Source organism: Pelophylax lessonae, assembly GCF_965119305.1.
Source record: "Pelophylax lessonae genome assembly, chromosome: 9".
In the NCBI taxonomy this organism is placed as follows: domain Eukaryota; kingdom Metazoa; phylum Chordata; class Amphibia; order Anura; family Ranidae; genus Pelophylax; species Pelophylax lessonae.
Window position 1 is genome coordinate 246,040,126 of NC_138776.1, and position 23,546 is coordinate 246,063,671.

The 23,546-nt window shown below is 43.8% G+C and overlaps 1 protein-coding gene across 1 annotated transcript in view; it reads right to left on the reverse strand.

Annotated features, from left to right (window-relative positions):
• LOC309564354 (uncharacterized protein) overlaps positions 1 to 23,546 on the reverse strand; it is a 149,123-nt gene that overhangs the window by 31,329 nt on the left and 94,248 nt on the right. Inside the window, exons 11-17 of the mRNA XM_082268982.1 lie at positions 21,763 to 22,707; positions 14,883 to 14,954; positions 14,376 to 14,475; positions 14,152 to 14,256; positions 6,031 to 6,137; positions 4,095 to 4,192; positions 3,915 to 4,017 (exon numbers count right to left, since the gene is read on the reverse strand). Coding sequence (XP_082125108.1) covers positions 3,915 to 4,017; positions 4,095 to 4,192; positions 6,031 to 6,137; positions 14,152 to 14,256; positions 14,376 to 14,475; positions 14,883 to 14,954; positions 21,763 to 22,707 — 1,530 coding nt within the window. The remainder of the gene's footprint in view (positions 1 to 3,914; positions 4,018 to 4,094; positions 4,193 to 6,030; positions 6,138 to 14,151; positions 14,257 to 14,375; positions 14,476 to 14,882; positions 14,955 to 21,762; positions 22,708 to 23,546) is intronic.

Here is a 23,546-nt window from a genome sequence, read left to right on the forward strand (position 1 = left end):
ATATATATATATATTGTGACAGGAAGTCAGGTAAATCTGGGGATGTAGTCACAGAGAGGAGACACATTCCCACCTGGTTTGGAAAGTTCACCAATTACTATAGGGTGTCGGCTGAAGAGATAGCCAGCAGGAAGTTGAAAGGCCTTCAGCTGTTCGGAATGAGGAAATGAAGGCCTCTATAATTTGTCCAAAGGAAGTTCTATGGATTGCTGCCTCCTGTTGCCATGTGGGCTGGGAGAGGAGGACAGACAGATGTGTGCCTCCCGACGCTGAGGAAGCCTGGGAGAAGGACTGCTGCCTCCTGTCACCGTGTGGGCTGGGAGAGGAGGACAGACAGACGTGTGCCCCCTGAAAGCTGTGTGAGCATGGGGAAGACCCCCTAAAGCGATGTGAAGCTGAGGAGGGTAACAAGTGTGAAGACTACTTGAAGTGAGGTCTTGGATCGTTTCTAGGTGAAAAGAAACCAATGGACATTTCCTGTGTGAAGGGGAAATTAACCAGTTGTGAAGACTTCTCAAAGGTGAGAAAACAAACTATTTCTATGTGGAAGAAATAAAGGAATGTTTGCCATGTGAAGAGACAAGCAAGGGGACATTCTCATTGTGAAGAGTAAAGGGACCTGTTAAATGAACATGTGCTGTGTTAAGAGATAAAACATGGACTGTTGAGTATCCGCTGTAGGATAAGAAAGTCGGCCCAACAGTAGGTTAGGGACAGACTCTTAGGTAGGTTCCAGTGTGAGAAGGTAGCCGCCCACAGAGGCAAGGATTTATTTTGTCTTTTATTTTATCTTGCTGGTTTTGACGCTTGCAGTCTGGTGAAGAAAATCGCATGATTAAACCAAACTGTTGTTTGCAACCACTTCTCGGCTATCTATTTGTGTAAACGCACCCCCCAAAGGGGTCACCCATACGCCTACCACCGAGCGAGTCCCCACTATATATATATATATATATATATATATATATATATATATATATATATATATATATAGGGAAAAGGGAGAGAAAGAAGAAGGGGGAGGAGGCCATCTCTGTCCCGGAGGTTCACTATGCGGAGGTGGTTGCTCTAGTGGGAAAAAATCTAGCCAGCGCTGCCAAGTGCGTAAAATTTTTTCATGTGTATCCGTTAATATTGCTATCAGTTTTTTTATCACCAAAGTACCGTGCACCTGACTTTTTGCCTTGTCGAAACTGAGAATCGGCATCTTCCACGCTTTTGCAATCGTCTGCTTCTTGGCTGAAAATATATGGGTCACTAGAGTGCGCTCTCGTTTGGTAGCACCATCTATCGGTTTGTGTAGGAGTGCCTCCCAGGGATCATTTTGTAGATTTATATGTAACACCGAATTGACCGAATGTTATAGACCCTTATCCACAGATGTTTAACCTTAGGGAATGTCCACCATATATGCTTCATATCACCTAGGTCTGAACATCCCCTAAAGCATGTAGAGGGGTAAGAAGGGAGGCATTTTGCAATTCTAGCTGGAGTACCACGAGACAGAACTTTAAAGGAGTTTTCCAGAGCTATGATATTGCAGGAGGAACGGAATAATGCCTCCCAGATTTTTTTCCATGTCTCTGGGGTTTGTGTGGCACCAAAGATCCCTTTCCCATTTGGAGCAATAAGATGGAACACGCGAGTTAGAATTGTTTAGTATGGAAACATATAATAAGGAGATAAGAACTTGGATTGTAGGTGACATCCGCCATCTAGTTTCAAATGCCATCTCGGTTGTAGACCAATCATGATTTTTTGTCAGGGATTCCAACAGATGACAGATTTGGAGACAATGACATGTCTAAGAATCCTAAATGTCATATACAATATATCTTTGAGATACTGAAAGGGGACTATGCTTCGGAGGATAAAAGAGACCGAACCGTCGTTAAAGCCTTGCTACACCACCATTGATAACTCCGAGGACTCTCCAAACCCAGGGGAAATAAAGGACAATTAAATCCGCAGAAATGCAGGAAAAGAAGTTCCCAATCTTTTTTTTTTTTTTTAAGTTGCACCGCACCAAAAACACCCAGTGTTTGCCAATGTGTGGGATACCATTAAGAATAATTGGCACCTCAAAAGCAGACCATTTGTCATACTGTCTCCCCATTACTGTCTACTGGGGGACAGAATGACTGGGGGACAGTATGACTGGGGGGGGGGGGGGAGAGATTGTTGTAGTGACTGAACAAGGAGAATCTGGGGCTCTTCTCTGGATTGAGACTGCATTCACACCTGAGGGACGCAACACGTTTGGCACCACAGTAGTTTACAGTATCTCATAAAAGTGAGTACATCCCTCACATTTTCTGTAAATATTTTATTATATCTTTTCATGTGACAATGTAAAGTATTGAGCGCACAGCTTGTATAACAGTGTAAATTTGCTGTCCCCTCAAAATAACTCAACACACAGCCATTAATGTCTAAACCACTGGCAACAAAAGCGAGTACACCTAAGTGAAAATGTCAACATTGGGCCCAAAGTTTCAATATTTTGTGTGGCCACCATTATTTTCCAGCCCTGCCTTATCCCTCTTGGGCATGGAGTTCACCAGAGCTTCACAGGTTGCTACTGGAGTCCTCTTCCACTCCTCTATGACGACATCACGAAACTGGTGAATGTTAGAGACCTTGTCCTCCTCCACTTTCCATTTGAGGATGCCCCACAGACGCTCAATAGGTTTTAGGTCTGGAGACATGCTTGGCCAGTCCATCACCTTTACCCTCAGCTTCTTTAGCAAGGCAGTGGTCGTCTTGGAGGTGTGTTTGGGGTCGTTATCATGTTGGAATACTGCCCTGCGCCCCAATCTTCGAAGGGAGGGGACCAAGCTCTGCTTCAGTATGTCACAGTACATGTTGGCATTCATGGTTCCCTCAATGAACTGTAGCTCCCCAGTGCTGGCAGCACTCATGCAGGCCCAGACCATGACACTCCCACCACCATGCTTGAATGTAGGTAAGACACATTTGTCTTTGTACTCCTCACCTGGTTGCTGCCACACACGCTTGACACCATCTGAACCAAATAAGTTTATCTTGGTCTCATCAGACCACAGGACATGGTTCCAGTAATCCATGTCCTTAGTCTGCTTGTCTTTAGCAAACTGTTTGAAGGCTTTCTTGTGCATCATCTTTTGAAGAGGCTTCCTTCTGGGATGACAGCCATGCAGACCAATTTGATGCAGTGTGCGGCGTGTGGTCTGAGCACTGACAGGCTGACCCCCCACCCCTTCAACCTATGCAGCAATGCTGGTAGCACTCATACGTCTATTTCCCAAAGACAACCTCTGGATATGACGCTGAGCACGTGCACTCAACTACTTTGGTCAACCATGGCGAGGCCTGTTCTGAGTGGAACCTGTCCTGTTAAACCGCTGTATGGTATTGGCCACCGTGCTGCAGCTCAGTTTCAGGGTCTTGGCAATCTTCTTAAAGCCTAGGCCATCTTTATGCAGAGCAACAATTCTTTTTTTCAGATCCTCAGAGTTCTCTGCCATGAGGTGCCATGTTGAAATTCCAGTGACCAGTATGAGAGAGTGAGAGCGATAACACCAAATTTAACACACCTGCTCCCCATTCACACCTGAGACCTTGTAACACTAATGAGTCACATGACACGGGGAGGGAAAATGGCTAATTGGGCCCAATTTAGACATTTTCAATTAGGGGTGTACTCACTTTTGTTGCCAGCGGTTTAGACATTAATGGCTGTGTGTTGAGTTGTTCTGAGGGGGTTATAAAACACTGTTATACAAGCTGTAAACTCACTACTTTACATTGTAGCAAAGTTTTTTTTTTTTGGGGGGGGGGGTGCCATTAAGTGCTATTAAAAAATAAGAGATTGTTGTAGTGACTTAACAAGGAGAATCTTTGACTCTTCTCTGGATTTACTGTTTATTCCTCACCTGTGCTGATCTCTGGAGGAACGTTCTCCTCTTTACACGGATCATCGCCCATTTCATATGCCTCGTCTTCATCTTCAACTTTAACAACAATCACCCCTTCATACTGGAAAAGACACAACACATTTTTATATTAAGATGAAACTCAAGAATCTCATGATTATTAGGATTAATTCCATTTACCTGATCCTCCTGAGGGATCTCCTGATCTTCCTGTGTGGAGTCCCGGGAATACAGAGGACGGGGACATCTCTCTGGGGGGTTTCTGTTACTGGATCCATCTGTAGGAAACACACACACTGACTGAATACATTCTGGGGAATTCACTAAAGCCTGAATGACACATTTCTGGTGGTAGTTCCCATTAACCCTTTCGCTACCAGAGCCGTTTTTGAATTTTTTGCACACATTTGAAAAATCATTTTAGGCCTAACGATTGCATAAAACTCCCCAAAAAAAACCATAAATAATATATATATATATATATATATATATATATATATATATATACACACATATATATATATATATATATATATATATATATATATACACACACATATATATATATATATATATATATATATATATATATATATATATATTATTTTTTTTTTTTTCTGGAAACAGACACCCTGGAAAATAAAGTAGTGGTAGTTCCAATTTTTTATTTCTACACGATATCACCGCACAGATCTGGGAAGCACAAAATGTCAGTAAAAAATACACGTAGGTTACTTTTAGGGCACACAACCCATTTATTATAATATAAAAGATCAGGTTGCACCGGGTAAATATATGCCCAACATGTCAAAACTTAAAATTTGCGTGTGCCCATGAAATGGCGACAAACTTCAGTACCCTATATTTTCTATAGGCAACTCTTTTAACAGGCTCCCCTCTGCCGTTTTCAGGCCTGCATCGCAACGTCACTAGCGTGCGCGGCGGTGACGCGCCACTAGCGTTCGACGCACGGAACAATCTATATGTTGGGTCCATTCCATTGGACATATACATTTAATGAGTGATATCTATGCTACCTGGTTGGATTCGCTTGCTGGTCTGTCACAGATGCCCGCTTCATTTGGTTCATCCTGATTGAATACTGTTTTCTTTAAACCATCTGGTAAGTGGCTGCATGTTTATACCTTCCTGGTTGTGGATATACCGACAGCATAAGTTCACATCAGTTTGCACCTATTTTTACTGGGGGATCGTTTTGGAACTTTCTACCTCTTCTAAACGCGGCTATTTTTATTGAACTCTTTTAAAGCCCCCTACGGGTCATCGGTTTAGTGTTACGGAGGAGGTCCGGTGCTAGAATTATTGCTCTCACTCCAGCATGCGCTGTAATATGTACCATATGCATCACAATTGAGGTTTTCATGGGTGCATTATTAAAACAAGTTCATTAAAAAGCCAATAGGCAACTCCTCATGTAAAAGGAGAATAGCAGGCACGTCTGATTTATCCACGGTCTGATGGTGGGTACAAGTCAGGTTCTCCGACTAGACTGATGTCTCTGCTCTTCTCCGTGTTTAAAGACCATGGGGGATCACATCTGCGACAGCATGAAACACAACCAGAAGTGAGTCACCAGCCTTTCCTGAGGCTCCTTGGTGATGACACCTCTGGTTGTGTTCCACGCTGGCCCAGCTACTTCCAGTCGCATTCCCCTATGGCCTTTGAGTGCCGGGAGGAGCAGAAACATCAATCTAGTCAGAGAACATGACTCGTGCCCACCATCAGATCGCAGAAAAAAAACATACATGCCTGCCTTCCTCCTTTTACATGTGAGTTACCCATTGGCTTTTTATTAGACTTATGTTTTATTACTGCACCTAGTTGGTGCCCCCTTCCTCCTGTTCCTTTACTGCACTGAAGGAGGAGTGTCCAGTATGGTCACTGTGACCTCAGTGCTTGTCTCTGACAGGTACATGAATTGGGTGCAAACACAGACAATTTGGAAGTGGCAATCCGACCAAATTTTAAAGGGTGTCTATGACAATCTTTATAAATGTCCCCATTGTTTCTATGTCTTTATATCAGAGGATGTGTGTATCTAGATGGATCCTCAATATTCTTCTCTCCTTTACAAGAAATGAAAGTCTCCTCTTACCCGGTGATGTGAGGGATGGCCGGCTCGCCATAATGATGTCCTTCTTTGGATCTTCCTTAGCTTGCCCTTGTAAAGTCCTGTAAAAGTTTAGTAATTTGGCATCGGACCTGGACTCAGAGCAAAAAGTAAACCCATGTGTATTATTGGGACTAAACCTGTGTTCGCGTAGGTGCAGTAAAGGGAGACTACCTTGCTACCTCGGATACAGTCCACTGCTGACGTGCTACCTTGGGTACGGTCCACTGCTGAAGTGCTACCTTGGGTACGGTCCACTGCTGACGTGCTACCTCGGGTACGGTCCACTGCCGACGTGCTACCTTGGGTACGGTCCACTGCCGACGTGCTACCTCGGGTACGGTCCACTACTGACGTGCTACCTTGGATACGGTCCACTGCTGACGCGCTACCTCGGGTACGGTCCACTGCTGACGTGCTACCTTGAGTACGGTCCACTGCTGAAGTGCTACCTTGAGTACGGTCCACTGCCGACGTGCTACCTTGGGTACGGTCCACTGCTGACGTGCTACCTCGGGTACGGTCCACTGCTGACGTGCTACCTCGGGTACGGTCCACTGCTGACGTGCTACCTCGAGTACGGTCCACTGCTGATGTGCTACCTCGAGTACGGTCCACTGCTGACGTGCTACCTTGGGTACGGTCCACTGCTGATATGCTACCTCGGGTACGGTCCACTGCCGACGTGCTACCTCGGGTACGGTCCACTGCTGACGTGCTACCTCGGGTACGGTCCACTGCTGACGTGCTACCTCGGGTACGGTCCACTGCTGACGTGCTACCTTGGGTACGGTCCACTGCTGATGTGCTACCTCGGGTACGGTCCACTGCTGACGTGCTACCTCGGGTACGGTCCACTGCTGACGTGCTACCTCGAGTACGGTCCACTGCTGACGTGCTACCTCGAGTACGGTCCACTGCTGACGTGCTACCTCGGGTACGGTCCACTGCTGACGTGCTACCTCGAGTACGGTCCACTGCTGAAGTGCTACGTTGGGTACAGTCCACTGCTGACGTGCTACCTCGGGTACGGTCCACTGCTGACGCGCTACCTTGGGTACGGTCCACTGCCGACGTGCTACCTCGGGTACGGTCCACTGCCGACGTGCTACCTCGGGTACGGTCCACTGCCGACGTGCTACCTCGGGTACGGTCCACTGCTGACGTGCTACCTCGGGTACGATCCACTGCTGACGTGCTACCTTGGGTACGGTCCACTGCTGACGTGCTACCTTGGGTACGGTCCACTGCCGACGTGCTACCTCGGGTACGGTCCACTGTTGACGTGTTACCCTTGGTATGGTCCACTGCTTCACACAACTGTATAAAGGGAGAACAGATAACCTAAAGTCAATTTGTGTTAAGACCATACCCACAAATGTAATATACTGCAGCTTACCAAACATTAGATGTGGTGGCTGCATTAGTTTTCCTTTTTTTGGCTTGTTCCCCTCTGTTTTCACCTGGTGAGTTGGCCAGTAACACACCTCCTGTATTAGAGTGTCCTCACTCTGGATTAAGGAACATCCAGGTAGAAAACTTTGGACAGCAGTATTGTCAGTCGGGGGGGGGGGGGGGGTGTTAGATATGGACTAGCAGATTTAGATACACTAACAAATTGAAGCTAAAATGCAGCTCATCACTTTATAAGCTGTTACAGCAGTTTTTTTTTCTATTTTGGGATGAAGGTTTTATATAAAAAATCAATGCTGATCATTGTAAGCACCCGTGTCAGTGGAAAATGGTTTATCTGCTACTTCTGCAGGAGAGCTTGTTTTGCTGAAAAACAACAGACTTTCTGGCTGCATCACCAGATAAAAATAGAAGAAAGAAAGCCTAAAAAAAAAAAAAGAAAGTTAATGCAGCCATCACATCCACGGATTGATGAGTGGCTTCTGAAAATGCTAGTTCCCTGGCTGTCTCTGGCCTGGAACGAAGCATGCAGCGGTCAGGTTAGAACTCCTGATCGGAAAGCTCCTGGTCCGTCACTCAGAAAGCAATAAAGCCAGGGATTTAGCATTTCCAGGAGGAGGTCACCAATCCCTGTGCAGGGTCCTGGAATGACGGGGATCTCAGTTCCTGTAACAGAAAGGTTCCATTGCTCTGTCACCAGCAGATCTTCCACATACAATGCACCTGGCTTCATTATTGACTCAGGGGTCCCAATATACAGAATACTTACCTCTATATAGGCTGCAAAGTACCAGCACTGCCCAATGGCCACCAAGATGCTTCCTAGAGGTCACATGACCAGCTGTCTGCCAACAAAGTCACATGACACTCACCTCCCTCCCCCCCATCCAGTCCACACCCCCTTCTCTCATAATAAGAAGACATTATTACCTCCTCCTCTCAGGGCACACACTCTCCACACTCACACCCCCTCCAGGAAGTACAGTATGTGATAACCAATGCAGCTCCTCCCTTCCTCCTCCTCCTGTGGGCTACAACAAAATGGCCGCCCATCCTCCTGCACTGAGGACCATTGTAGTCAGCCATGCATTACATGTAGATGACATTCACCAGCCTTCCACACAGTACCCAGCTGCAGATACAATATATTTCTATTACTTTTTATCACCATAATACAGTTCCAGGAAGATGTCCTGTGTGATCCCCGGGAGATCCCACATCAGAGGATTCCATACAGGATCATCCACTCACTGAGATCTACACAGAGCATCACAGGGGGGGACTACAAGTCCCAGCAATCCAATATAGAACTACAAGTCCCAGCAATCCAATAGCAGATATAGAACTACAAGTCCCAGAATCCAATATAGAACTACAAGTCCCAGAATCCAATAGCAGATATAGAACTACAAGTCCCACAATCCAATATAGAACTACAAGTCCCAGAATCCAATATGGAACTACAAGTCCCAGCAATCCAATATGGAACTACAAGTCCCAGAATCCAATATGGAACTACAAGTCCCAGAATCCAATATGGAACTACAAGTCCCAGAATCCAATAGCAGACATAGAACTACAAGTCCCAGCAATCCAATATGGAACTACAAGTCCCAGAATCCAATAGCAGATATAGAACTACAAGTCCCAGCAATCCAATATAGAACTACAAGTCCCAGAATCCAATAACAGATATAGAACTACAAGTCCCAGAATCCAATAGCAGATATAGAACTACAAGTCCCAGCAATCCAATATAGAACTACAAGTCCCAGAATCCAATAGCAGATATAGAACTACAAGTTCCAGGAATCCAATATGGAACTACAAGTCCCAGAATCCAATATGGAACTACAAGTCCCAGAATCCAATAGCAGACATAGAACTACAAGTCCCAGCAATCCAATATGGAACTACAAGTCCCAGAATCCAATAGCAGATATAGAACTACAAGTCCCAGCAATCCAATATAGAACTACAAGTCCCAGAATCCAATAACAGATATAGAACTACAAGTCCCAGAATCCAATAGCAGATATAGAACTACAAGTCCCAGCAATCCAATATAGAACTACAAGTCCCAGAATCCAATAGCAGATATAGAACTACAAGTTCCAGCAATCCAATATAGGACTACAAGTTCCAGCAATCCAATAGCAGCACACAACAGCGTAGAACCACAAGTCCCAGCAATCTAAAAGCAGCACGCATCAGTGTAGAACTACAAGTCCCAGCAATCTAAAAGCAGCACGCATCAGCGTAGAACCACAAGTCCCAGCAATCTAAAAGCAGCACGCATCAGTGTAGAACTACAAGTCCCAGAAATCTAATAGCAGCACACATCAGTGTAGAACTACAAATCCCAGCAATCCAATTCCAGAAAAAGGACTAAAAATTGCAGCCTCCCAAAAGCAGCATACAACAGATATAGAACAAAAAGTCCCAGAAATCCAAGAGTAGCACACATCAGTAAAGTACTACAAGTCCCAGAAATCCAATAGTAGCACACATCAGTAAAGAACTACAAGCCCCAGAAATCCAATGTCTGCACAAATCAGTGTAGAACTATGAGTCCCAGCAATCCAATAGCAGCATACATAAGTATAGAACTACAAGTCCCAGCAATCAAATAGCAGAAAAAGAACTATATGTTGCAGCCTCCTAAAAGCAGCATACAACAGATATAGAACTACAAGTCCCCAAAAGTAACACACAGCGTAGAACTACAAGTCCCAGCAATCCAATAGTAACACACATCAGTATAGAACTACAAGTCCCAGCATCCAATAGCACCACATATCAGTATAGAACTACACGCCTCAACCTTCCAAAAGCTGGTCAATCTAAAAGCAGATAGATGACTACAAGCCCCAGCAATCCAAAAGCAGATATACAATGGATATAATAAGTCTACACACCCCTGTTAAAATGTCAGGTTTCTGTGATGTAAAAAAAATGAGCCCAAGATAAATAATTTCAGAACCTTTCCCACCTTTAATGTAACCTATAAACTGTAAAACTCAATTGAAAACCAAACTGACATGTTTTAGAGGGGGGGGGGGGGTAAAAATAGAAATAATGTGGTTGCACACCCTCCTATAACTGGGGATGTAGCTGTGTTCAGAATTAAGCAATCACATTTAAGGCCCGTACACACGATAAGAAAATCTGTAGGGAAAATTCGCCCGACGACCGATCTGTTGATTTTCGGATTGTTAGTATGGTGCTTTCGACATCCAACTCCGACTTTTCGACTGACAAAATCCTGATGTGCAGGCTATAAAATTTTTGTCGTCCGTAATACAACGTCCAATTTTCATCTCATTAGTACAGATTTCGACGGAAAAAAAATCTTAAGAGCAAGACTAGGCATGCTCAGAGATGAAAGAACACATAGAAAGCAATCCAACACATGACATCACTTCTGAAGAAGAATTCTGTCCTATGGGAAAATTCGTATGAAAATAACCTCTTCACTTTCCACATTAGACTAGCATGCCACAAAAAACGGACGACAGATCGTTCGATCATCTGATCGTGTGTACGGGCCTTTAAACTCATGTTAAATAGGAGTCAGTACACACCTGCCATCATTTAAAGTGTCTCTGATTAACCCCAAATTAAGTTCAGCTGTTCTAGTAGGTCTTTCCTGACATTTTCTTAGTCGCAACCTACAGCAAAAGCCATCGTCCGCAGAGAGCTTCCAAAGCTTTAGAGGGGTCTCATCGTTAAACGGCATCAGTCAGGAGAAGGGTACAAAATAATTTCTAAGGCATTAGATATACCATGGAACACATTAGATATACCACGGAACACATTAGATATACCATGGAACACATTAGATATACCATGGAACACATTAGATATACCACGGAACACATTAGATATACCACGGAACACATTAGATATACAGTGGAACACATTAGATATACCACGGAACACAGAGAAGACAGTCATCATCAAGTGGAGAAAATTTGGCACAACACTGACTTCACCAAGAACTGGACGTCCCTCCAAAATTGATGAAAAGACGAGAAGAAAACTGGTCAGGGAGGCTGCCAAGAGGCCTACCGCAACGTTAAAGGAGCTGCAAAAAAGACCAAAAATTTTAAACAAAAAACTTTCTTCTTAGCTTCTGTTATAAAATTTGGCAAATAAGTATTTTTTCTTCTTCACTGATGTGCTCTGATGAGGCTGCACTGATGGGCACTAGTGAGACTGCACTGATGGGCACTGGTGAGGCTGCACTGATTGGCACTACTGATGCTGATGATCAGTACCCACAATATCAGTGTAAACGTGCCCTGTGAGCCGTGCTGGCTATCGGCTCTCCTTTCCTCCCACAGCAACAGCAAGTGAGGAAAGAAATGCTGATTACCAACCAGTTTGTTTACTTGTGATCAGCTTTGATTGGATAGTATAGTATATGTGATTGGATAGCATTGTAACATGGCGCCAATGCACAGCGTGACAGCCCTGCCCTCTACCCAGTGCTGAATCTTGGCCTAGGCCAACAAGGCCCAGGCCTAGGGCAGCACTTTGCAGGGGGGCAGCAAAAAAGCTGATGTGGCGGCACTGATAGGGCTGCACTGATAGGCTGCACTAATGAGCACTGATATGCTGCACTGATGTGCAGTAATGAGGCTGCACTGATGAGCACTAATAAGGCTGCACTGATGGGCACTTATGAAGTTAAACTTATGGGAACTGATGAGGCTGCACTGATGGGCACTGATACACTGTGATTGTGGTCTGCGGTTTACAGATGACAGGGCGGGTCATAAACAGGAAAGGGTATGGCCTTTACAGGAAGGGGTGTGTCATATTTAAATTAGGGGGTGCCCAAGTTAAGTCAGGCCTAGGGCAGCACAAAACCTAAATACACCACTGCCTCTACCCGAGGAATACAGAGCAGAGGATAGGGCGTCAGACCGAGCATTGCAGCCCTGGAACCAGACAGCCACAGAGCAATCTTAATTCCCACACAGGGCCGACGGCATAAAAAATGAACAACTAATAAATAAATTAATAAAGTGGGCCGGGAAGCCGCCTGTCACGCTGAGCATCGCCAACAAGATACTATGGCCTACCCACGGTTCGTCGTATGCCGGATACCATGTTCACTCAGTCCCGCCCCTTCCTGTGGCGCTTACATGGCGTTGGCGGTGATCCGCCCTAGCTCGTGGGGGTATAAAACTGAGGAGCTTTTGGACACTTCTCCTTCATGTCTTGATTCTCACCAGGGTCATTCCTGCATTACTTTTGTTCTTTGGATCACCTCGTTATTGGTAAGATCACTATTCTGCCGCTTATGCACTCCCATTCTCTCACGTTTCATATCCCCCTTTTTTTTTGGCACTTCGTTTCTCAATCAACCCTTTTTTCTTGGTCTTTCACTGGATTTTTATTCTCTTTAAGGTTCACTTGGTCACCTTTGGTATTTCCATTATATATTTTCTAATCCGCTCTTATCACACACATCACCAATATCTGAAAAAGATTTAAATAGATTATGGACACATATATATTGAAATTATATAGATATTAAATTCTTTTTGAATAGAATATTTGGTCACCGATGTGCTGAAATCACTGGTAATTCCATCCATCTCCTCTGTGCAGTCCTTCCCTCCCCCCCCCCCCTCATTTTTGGGACCGGTTGGCGTATACCCGCCTCAGCCCCGGATCTGACTTTTATCCACATTGTGTACTCAGTGACGGAGGACGACTTGGTTTATCCCAGTCATTTTCTTCCTTTCTCTTTATATGTAAGTATTAGAATTTCAGATTTTTTATGTTTCTAAGGGAGTTTATCGGTGTATTTTCCTTATCCATATAAGATTTTGCTTAATCTAAAACTAGTCCATATTTACAGACATTTTTTATCAAGCTCCTAAAGAGTGGATGTTAGCTCCACAAAACGCGTAGAGCCATTCTATGCGAAGATTTATCTGGACACAGACTATGGATTTTTTATGAGAGAGTATATGAGCTATTAGATGTGTAGACGTTTTGATTTGGATATTGATCATGTACCATGTATGAGATATATATATGCCTTTGTATGATATTTTTTATCTGCTATTATATATTTATTTATTTTATAGGAATTATGCGTATGCATGGTAAGATATGTCCTTCACTACTTCTTCTATGTCTGTGTCTATATTGTCTGCCTCAAATCATCTATCTTTAATATAAGTGGATACTAATATTTATAGGTAAAGTTGATCCAGGGAATACTGTATCTGATTGCCTCTTGGGGATCAGGAAGTATTTTTTTCCCTCTGCTGTAGTAAATTGGATCATGCTTTGCTGGGGGTTTTTCGCCTTCCTCTGGATCACTGCGGGTATAGGATTGTGTATATGGGATTGTATGGTTGGGTTTTCTATACTGTTTTTTTTTTTTTTTAATTGGTTGAGCCAGATGGACTTGTGTCTTTTTTCAACCTGACTAACTATGTAACTTTCTTTCTGTAGCTGGATTACAGGAGAAAATACTTTCAGTTTCACTTTCTGTCTGTAGCGAGATTACAGGAGAATTTACTTTCAGTTTTTTCCTTCTTTCTGTAGCTAGATTACAGGAGAAAGTATTTTCAGTTTCACTTTTTTTTCTGTAGCTTGATTACAGGAGAAAGTACTTTCACTTTCTTTCTTTAACTCAATTACATTTGAAAGTACTTTCAGTTTCACTTTCTTTCTGTAGCTGGATTACAGGATAAATTACTTTCAGTTTCACTTTCTTTCTGTAGCTGGATTACAGGATAAATTACTTTCACTTTCACTTTCTTTCTGTAGCTGGATTACAGGATAAATTACTTTCACTTTCACTTTCTTAATGTAGCTGGATTACAGGATAAATTGCTTTTACTTTCTTTCTGTAGTTTGATTACAGGAGAAAGTACTTTTAGTTTCACTCTGTAGCTGGATTACAGGAGAAAGTACTTTCGGTTTCACTTTCTATCTGTAGCTGGATTACAGGAGAATTACTTTCAGTTTCAATTTCTTTCTCTGTAGCTGGATTACAAGAGAAATTACTTTCAGTTTCACTTTCTTTCTGTGGCCATATTACAGGAGAAATTCCTTTCGGTATCACTTTCCTTCTGTAGCTCAATTCAGGAGAAATTACTTTCAGTTTCACTTTTTTTTCTGTAGCTTGATTACAGGAGAAAGTACTTTCACTTTCTTTCACTCAATTACATTTGAAAGTACTTTCAGTTTCACTTTCTTTCTGTAGCTGGATTACAGGATAAATTACTTTCAATTTCACTTTCTTTCTGTAGCGGGATTACAGGATAAATTGCTTTTACTTTCTTTCTGTAGTTTGATTACAGGAGAAAGTACTTTCAGTTTTACTCTGTAGCTGGATTACAGGAGAAAGTACTTTCAGTTTCACTTTGTAGCTTGATTAGAGGATAAATTACTTTCAGTTTCACTTTCTATCTGTAGCTGGATTACAGGAGAATTACTTTCAGTTTCACTTTCTTTCTCTGTAGCTGGATTACAAGAGAAATTACTTTCAGTTTCACTTTCTTTCTGTGGCCATATTACAGGAGAAATTCCTTTCGGTATCACTTTCCTTCTGTAGCTCAATTACAGGAGAAATTACTTACAGTTTCACTTGTTTTCTGTAGCTGGATTAAAGGAGAAATTACTTTCAGCATCACTTTCCTTCTATAGCTCGATTACAGGAGAAATTACTTTCAGTGTCACTTTCCTTCTGTAGCTTGATTACAGGAGAAATTACTTTTAGTTTCCCTTTCTTTCTGTATCTGGATTACAAGAGAATTGACATTCGGTTTCACTTTCTTTCTTTAGCTCGATTACATGAGACAAGATTTTACCCCCTTCCTGACCAGGGCCTATTTTGCGATTCGGCACTGCATGACTTTAACGGACAATTGCGCGGTCGTGTGACGCTGTACCTAAACAAATTTGGCGTCCTTTTTTTGCCACAAACAGAGCTTTCTTTTGGTGGTATTTGATCCCCTGTGTGATTTTTTGATCATGCGCTATAAACAAAAAAATAGCGTAAATTTTGCAAAAATAACAATATTTTTCACATTTTTTTATATGAAATTACCCCAAAAAAATGTAAAAATCAAATTTTTTTAACATTTTAGGCCAGTTTTTTTTTTTACTATATGTTTGGTAAAAAAAAATCACAAAAAGCGTATTTTGATTGGTTTGCGCAAAAGTTATTGCATTTACTAACAAAGGGAAAGATTTTTGTCATTTTTGTTGTTTTTTTTTTTTTTGTAACGCAATATGGCGGTGATCTGCGATTTTTTTTGCGGGACTGCGACATTGGGGCGGACAGATCGGACCTATGACTGACATTTTTGACACTTTTGGGGTTACCAGTGACATTACTACAGTAATCAGTGCTATACATATGCACTGTTACTGTAAAAATGACACTGGCAGCGAAGGAATTAACTGTATTGGAGAGGGAGGGGTTAAGTGTGTCCTAGGGGCGTGTTTCTAACTGTGATTGGCTGTGGCTTGATGTGTAAGAACAGTGATCAACGGTCCTACACAGTGGAACCGTTTGATCACCATTCTTACACAGGGGAGACTGACAGGCGGCTTTGTTTACACTAGCCGCCTGCCTTTCTCCCGCTGTCACGGACGATCGCGAGTGCCCGGGTGACATCGGGTCCGCCGGGCACACGTGCGGGGGGGGGGGTCCGTGACCGAGCGGGAGCGCGCATCCGGCAGCGCGCGCTCGCTCCCAAAACCCTTACAGGCTAGCGACGTAGCCCTACGTCGCTTTGCCTGTGAGGGGCTGACTGCCGACGTAAATAGTCGTGCGGCAGTCGGCAAGTGGTTAACATGGTTTGCCATGGATGTAGTTCACATCTGTGTGTTTTGCAGGGCTGCATTTTTTTAGAATGGATCAGGGACTTTTTTTTACCATAACAGATTGTGTTTTAGTGTGTAATAGACTTCAATGAAGCTGCACCAAAAACGCAAGTGTTGCGTTTTTTTTATCTATTTTTCCCTTTTTCAACACACTGTGTATAGCTAGTTGCTAAGGAGTGGGCCGGGAAGTTGGATGCCACATCCTTAACAACTGATGAGTCAATGTAACAAAAAGAATTGCTGACAAAAAAAAAAGAATCTGGGGGAAAAAAAATTAACATGGGGGTCCCCCCATCCAATTAGTTTTTTTTAAAAATTGTGTGGGGTCCCCCCAAAATCCATACCAGCTCTTTATCTGAGCATGCAGACCGGCAGATCAGGAAAGGCAGTGAACGAGCCAGCACTACCCCCCCCCCTCCCGAACCATACCAGGCCGCATGCCCTCAAAATAGGGGGCTGTTTTGGAGCCCCCCTGCCCCAAAACACCTTGTCTCCATAGTGATGGGGACAAGGGCTTCTGCCCCACAACCCTGGGCGTGGTTGTGGGAGTCTGCGGGCAGAGGGGCTTATTGGAATCTGGGAGCCCCGTTTAACAAGGGGGAGCCCAGATCCCATCCCCCCCCCCATATTAATTCACCAAAAAAGTGTCCAAAAGAAATAAAAACACACACAGCTTTTGACAATTCCTTTATTAAAAAAAAACAAACACATTTCCCCCAATGTAGATCCATCGTCAATCACGGTGCCTGCCGCACCCGAAAAAAGAAAAGAAAAAGCCCTGCCCTTGAACGCAGCTAACCACCAACTGCCTACTCCTCCCTCTGACAGTTTTTAAATAGGTAAGGGACAAGGCTACTCTGCGACATCACCTGTGGCACCGCCCCGCTGTGACGCCATCAACCGGGTGTACTGGGCCACTGACGTCACAGGGGGGCGGTGTCCCCCGTCCCTTACCCATTTAAGAACTGTCAGATGTAGAAGCAGGCACACAGTGGGCAGCATTACTAACGATGGATCTTCATCGGGAGACAGTTTTTTAAAAAAAATGTATTAAAGCGATTGTCAACTACTGTGTTTTTATTTATTTTTGACGCTTTTTTCTGGTGACTACAAATGTACCCTATAATCATTTACATGGGGGGGCTGGGATCTGGGGGTCCCCTTGTTAAAGGGAGCTTCCTGATTTTGATAAGCCCTCTGCCCGCTACAACCACCGCCCAGAGTGTCCCCCTGCCCCAAAGCACCCTCCTATGTTGAGGGCATGCAGCCTAGTATGGTTGAGTGACACTTTGAATGACTATTGCGCAGTCATGCAACATTGTACCCATATGAAATTTTTATAATTTTTTTCACACAAATAGAGCTTTCCTTTGGTGGTATTTAATCAACGCTGTTTTTTTTTTTTTTTTTGTTAAACAAACTAAAAAAAACAGGAAATAAAACCTTTTTCAGTTTGTTAAAAAAGTTTGCAAACAGGTAATTTTTCTCCTTCACTGATGAGGCTGCACTGATGTGCACTGATAGGTGGCACTGATGGGCACTAATGAAGTGGCACTGGTGGGCAGGTGCCAAGTCCTGCTGGAAAATGAAATCAACATCTCCATAAAGCTGTGCAGCAGAGGGAGGCATGAAGTGCTCTAGAATTTCCTGGTAGAAGGCTGCAAGGACTTTGGCCTTGATAAAACAAAGTGGACCAACACGAGCAGGTGACACGGTATCCCCAAATCATCACTGACTGTGGAAAAATTTGCATTTCACTTGGAAATCGAGGTCCCAGAGTCTGGAGGGAGAGTGGAGAGGCACAGAATCCAAGTTGCATGAGGTTCAGTGTGAAGTCTCCACAGTCAGTGATAATTCGGGGAACCATGTCATCTACTGGTGTTAGCCCCCCTAGTGTCCTATAGTGACACATAACATGTTTTTTCCTACATGTACAGTATGTCCTTTTTAGATAAAGAATTCTTATTTATGTAATAAATTCTATTTTTTTTTATACTTACGCTGTGTGTGAAGCCTTTGTATGGTACCATGAAAGTCCATGTTAGCCTCAACCAAATGCCCTCTCTTTAAGTTCCATCAAGTAGCCATAATGCAGTATTTCTTCTGAAATACCTAAAAAAAAACACCACAATATGGCCACTAGATGGAGCTGATGAGATTAGGAAACTAGTGTTACAGTCAGACTTCGTCAAGGTGAATGCTGGTCACATTTTTTATCAATAGACCCCCTACTGTGTCAATCATTTTGAGCAAAATCAATCAAGTTAACTGAAATTATTCTGGTCTGTATGGAAAACTCAAAGAAAAGAAAGTAAAGAGATCAATATAATCATTGTGTATGGCACACTAAATTACCTTTTTGATCTTCTGCCCATATTTCTCTCCTAGACAGTAAATCGATTATTCTGACCTTAATTGTTGTAATAGTGACTTATCCCTTGCTGAGACCTATTCCTGGCCTGTATAAGCAGATACAATCACCGTGGACAATTGTTATCAGATAGCTGAACTCACCAGACACTGTTTTTTCCATCCACGTAGGTTTTATCGCAAGCAGTAGGTATAGCAAACAAAATGTAGCAGATGATTGAAGGATGGTATCTGCCGGTCAAAACATGGTAATGTGTTCCCGGATGTGAGCAGATTGTATGAAGGCCTAGACAGATGTGGCCATCTCTATTGCCACAAGCATAAAGAAGCAGGAACAGGAAATACAATCCAATTCGCGTGACAGGAGACTGTGACCGGCTCTCAATGGAGCTGGTTCACAAACCTCGGGGGTGGCAGTGGTCCACACTGGAAAAGAGTCCTGTGTGTCCTCTGGTCCGTTTCAGGTGCAAATTCAACCCAAAATTTGGACCTGAAAACTGAGAACAGGGACGCAGCAGAACCTCTGCTTGTGTGAACCCAGCCTTCTGACATCTGTTGGGATTTTATTTCTAACTCTGTCCCCACTGAAGGAGATTTCCTGGTGGGGGTGACAGGTTTTAGAAGAGGAAAATAACATAAACCTCCTCTGTGAAGATAACAGCATTTTAAACCTACAAGAGGTTCAAAGCATTCTCTACAGATAAATGACTTGGGCTTCTGATGTGTAGGTATAAACTGACCAACCTCCAATCATTTTGGTTGCCCTTCTGGAGGTTTATCTATAAAGTATTTGCATAGCCATTTGCTAAGTGAAAGTGCATGTACAATCATTTTGCGCATATCTAGCAAAAAAAAAAATAACGAATGTAGATATACAGTACTTTGTCCTAATCTGGTTGAATATAAAGCATTGATTTAAAACTAAAAATACTGCATTTGGTCACTAGATGGAACTAAGTATTATAGAGATTTCCTATAATACTTGGCTACATCTAGTGGCCAATTGCAGTACTGCTCATTTAATATCAACGATTTACATTTAAACAGCACGGAAAATAGCCTACTTTGCATTGGTTTTTGCCTCCTTCACACAGATTGGAAGAGCTTTCAGTGGGCGAATGGCTATGAGAATTCCTTTTTAACTGCTTTCCATCCAACGATTTACCGGTACGTTGCTGGATAGGAAGAGATCTTTTTTTCAGCCAGCGATTCCTTTTAAAGTAAAAGTAATCCTAGCGGCTATGGAGCCACTGGATTACTTTTACAGGTGGCGGAAAGTGGTCCCACCTCCTTTCCGCCACTGACTTTATACTAGGCTCTCCTGAGAGGTCCCGGAGCTCAGTTAGAATGCGCCTGGCGGCATCCAATTCATGGGACACCGTGAGAGGAACTGATGTTGTTCCTCCCGCTGTGTGAAGTCAGTGGCCGGAAGCGGCAGGGATTTCTTCTTTTCCCCCCTAGGGAGCTGCTGAGATTGGATTCCCCTGGGTTACCCATAGCAACAGTCTGTAAAAACTGGGTCCAGGGGATTTGGTTTTTTGTGTTTTATTTTGAACTGGGATGGGAGAAGGGATGATTGGGATACTCCAACTATGTACTATGCACAAATCTTGAGGACAACTCACTATAGTTGTATGCGGCAAGGCCGCTGCTTCACTTTACCACAGAAGCGAAGATAGATGAATAGGCTCTTGTTAAAAGTTGCTCTTCAAGGTCTCAACTTGGCACCCCCTTTCTCACTTGCTGTTTGTGCTAGCCCCTGTCCACTGACTCTCCCTTCCTGGGCAGACCCCTGACAAGCTTCCCGGTACTCACAGACACTGTTTTTCCCTAGGTCGCTCTGCCTTCAGCTCCACTGGTCAGACCTCCTGACTCAGCACCACACTTCTGGTCCACTAGGCCGACTGCCTGACACCATCTCCCACACTGACAGGAGGAGAGACAGCCATCGCCCTCCTCCTGGGACCTGGCTTCCCACCCAAAGACACCCTGTCACATGTGCCCCTGACTTATATAACGTATCCCAGGATGCACTACTGTCTGTGCCAACCCTCTGGGACAGTTACAAAGCCTGTGTGTCACTGGCTGGGTTTCCTCCACTGTCCAACAGGCTCCCTTATTGGACACAGTGGGGGACACTCCCTCAGACCAGATGAATAACATATGAACACATGCAACAGGCCTGACTAGAAATCCTGCTCCCTGATAAGCAGACAGAGCAACTAGGTTTTGCCTGCTACTCTCCTGAGAAGCAGGCAGAGCAAATTACACTCCCTACCTAGCACCTATCTAGGAGGGTGCTACATAAATAAATGGTGATCGCACACAAATGTGAGGTATCACCGCGAATGTTAGAGTGAGAGCAATGATTCTAGCACCAGAGCCCCTGTGTACCTCTAAACTGTTAACCTGTAAAGACTTTTAAATTTTCACCTATGGAGATGTTTAGGTTCTGCAGTTTGGTGCCATTCCGTGGGCATATGCAGTTTTAAAGTGTGCCATGTTTGGTATCTATTTACTCAGTGTAACATCATCTTTTATATTTTACCAAACAATTTAGTATTACATTGTGTTTTTGTGCATTAAAATACATTTTAGTGTGTTTTTTCCCAAAACATTTGCATTTGAAAAACTGCTGCACAAATATCATGTGACATAAAAATATGCAACACCCACCATTTTATTCTCCAGAGCCTCTGCTTAAAAAAAAAAAAAAAGTGTTTGGAGGTTCTGAAGTTTTTTTTACATGTAGGAGGGAAATGTCAGAACTGGCCTGGATTGGAAGTGGTTAAACAACCCCTTGGGGTAAGTATCTGACATGAGTATTAGGGGACAAGGTGTATGGCCTGTCAGCTAATTATGTTGGTTTATCTCCTTTAGTAAGGGGGGGGGGGGGATAACTGCAATCTCACAGAAATATTTAAACCCGATTGACCAAAGTCCACGTGAAATCTACAACAAACTTTATTTGGAGACCACATCCAGGACCTGCTGCTCGCTCTTTGAAGCCGGTGTGCACTCTCAGGTGCAAGACTGGGCTTTATCTATGAAACATTTCCCGCACTTATCATGAATATGGCTTCTTCCCACTGTGAACTTTTTCATGCTTCGTAAGACCTGCTTTATGGGAATAACATTTACTACATTGAGAACATGAGTAAGGCTTCTCCCCCGTGTGAGTTCGCTCATGTGAAACAAGACAGTCCCTCCGGGTGAAACACTTCCCACACTCAGGACAGGAAAATGTCTTATCGGCCGTGTGAAGCCTCTGATGGTTACAAAGATTACGCCTTCCAGTAAACCGCTTTCCACATATCAAGCATGAATATGGCTTTACTCCAGTGTGAGTCAGACGATGTTTGGCAAGAGTCTGTTGCAGCCTGAAACTCTTCCCGCACTCGGAACACTCGTGTGGCTTCTCCCCGGTATGCATCATGTGATGTTTAGCGAGACTTTGTTTTAGTGGAAACCGCTTTCCACATTCCAAACACGAAAACGGCTTCTCGCCTGTGTGCGTTTTGCGATGTCGGACGAGCTGCGACTTCTGTACAAAACATCTGCCGCAATCGGAACACGAAAACTGCAATTCGCCAGTGTGGATTTTTTGATGCGTTTGCAGCTGGGAATTATAAAGGAAACCTTTCCCGCATTCGGGGCAAGAGTATGGCTTCTCTCCTGTGTGAATCATCTGATGCCGGACGGCACACGACTTCTGGATAAAACATTTGCCGCAGATGGAGCATGAAAATGGCTTATCGCCGGTGTGACTTTTTTCATGTCTTTGAAGGATGGTTCTGTTAGAACAGCTTTTCCCACATTTGATACAGGTGTACGGCCTCTCAGCTGTGGGAGTTTTTCTACTTTTGTATGGACGCTGTGATAGATCTGAAGGGTGGAGGAGACGTGGTATGTGCTTTGGTGTAATGGCTGTTTCTTCTGCAGAATCCGAAGTGATGCCATCATCCTCTGAGCTTACAGAACTTTCTTCTATTTGGTGTGTTCTGAATTGTCCCTCTAAGGAAAACAAGCAGTAAAAACTGTTAAAGTGGTTGTAAACCTCAGACATGAAATATGAACAAAGCATATCCCGGTTTAGTGTGTACTGTGAAGCCACAGGGCAGCCATCAGAAATTTTGGGGCCCCTTACACAGCTTTAGGCCTGGGCCCCTCCGGGCCTGACCACCAACATCCCGCAGGGCCCGCCCTCTGGCCGTCCCACCGAATCCGCCCACTGGCCATGCCACCGAGTCCTTCAGTGCACCCACTTCTAGTTTAACACTCCTTGAACTTAATATATGAAAATGAATCCAAGTCAGCGAAGAGACATCCCAATCCAGCAAAGAGACAGCCTCATATATTCAGCAAAGAGACATCCCAATCTAGCAAAGAGACAGCCTCATATATTCAGCAAAGAGACATCCCAATCCAGCAAAGAGATGGCCTCATATATTCAGCAAAGACATCTCAATCCAGTAAAGAGACGGCCTCATATATTCAGCAAAGAGACAACCCGATCCAGAAAAGAGACAGCCTCCTATTTTCAGCAAAGAGACAGTGCTATCCAGCAAAGAGACATCCGTTCAGCTGCATCAGCTTACTCTGCAGCTGCTCTGCTTTAGCAATTGCTAGTTACTGCAGCAGCAAAAACTCTGTCTCGTTGGTTGGGGTCTGGGCGGCCGGGCCCCTCGGAATGCCCGGGCCCCCTACATGTGTATGGGCTGTCCCCCCCTGATGGCTGCCCTGTGAAGCCAGAACACAAAGTGTAATTTCTGTCTGCTGTCGTATTCCTCTGCCATCAGAATGAGTCACTTCTGACAAGTATTCCTGATACCAAGAGAAAAAAAGGTGACAGA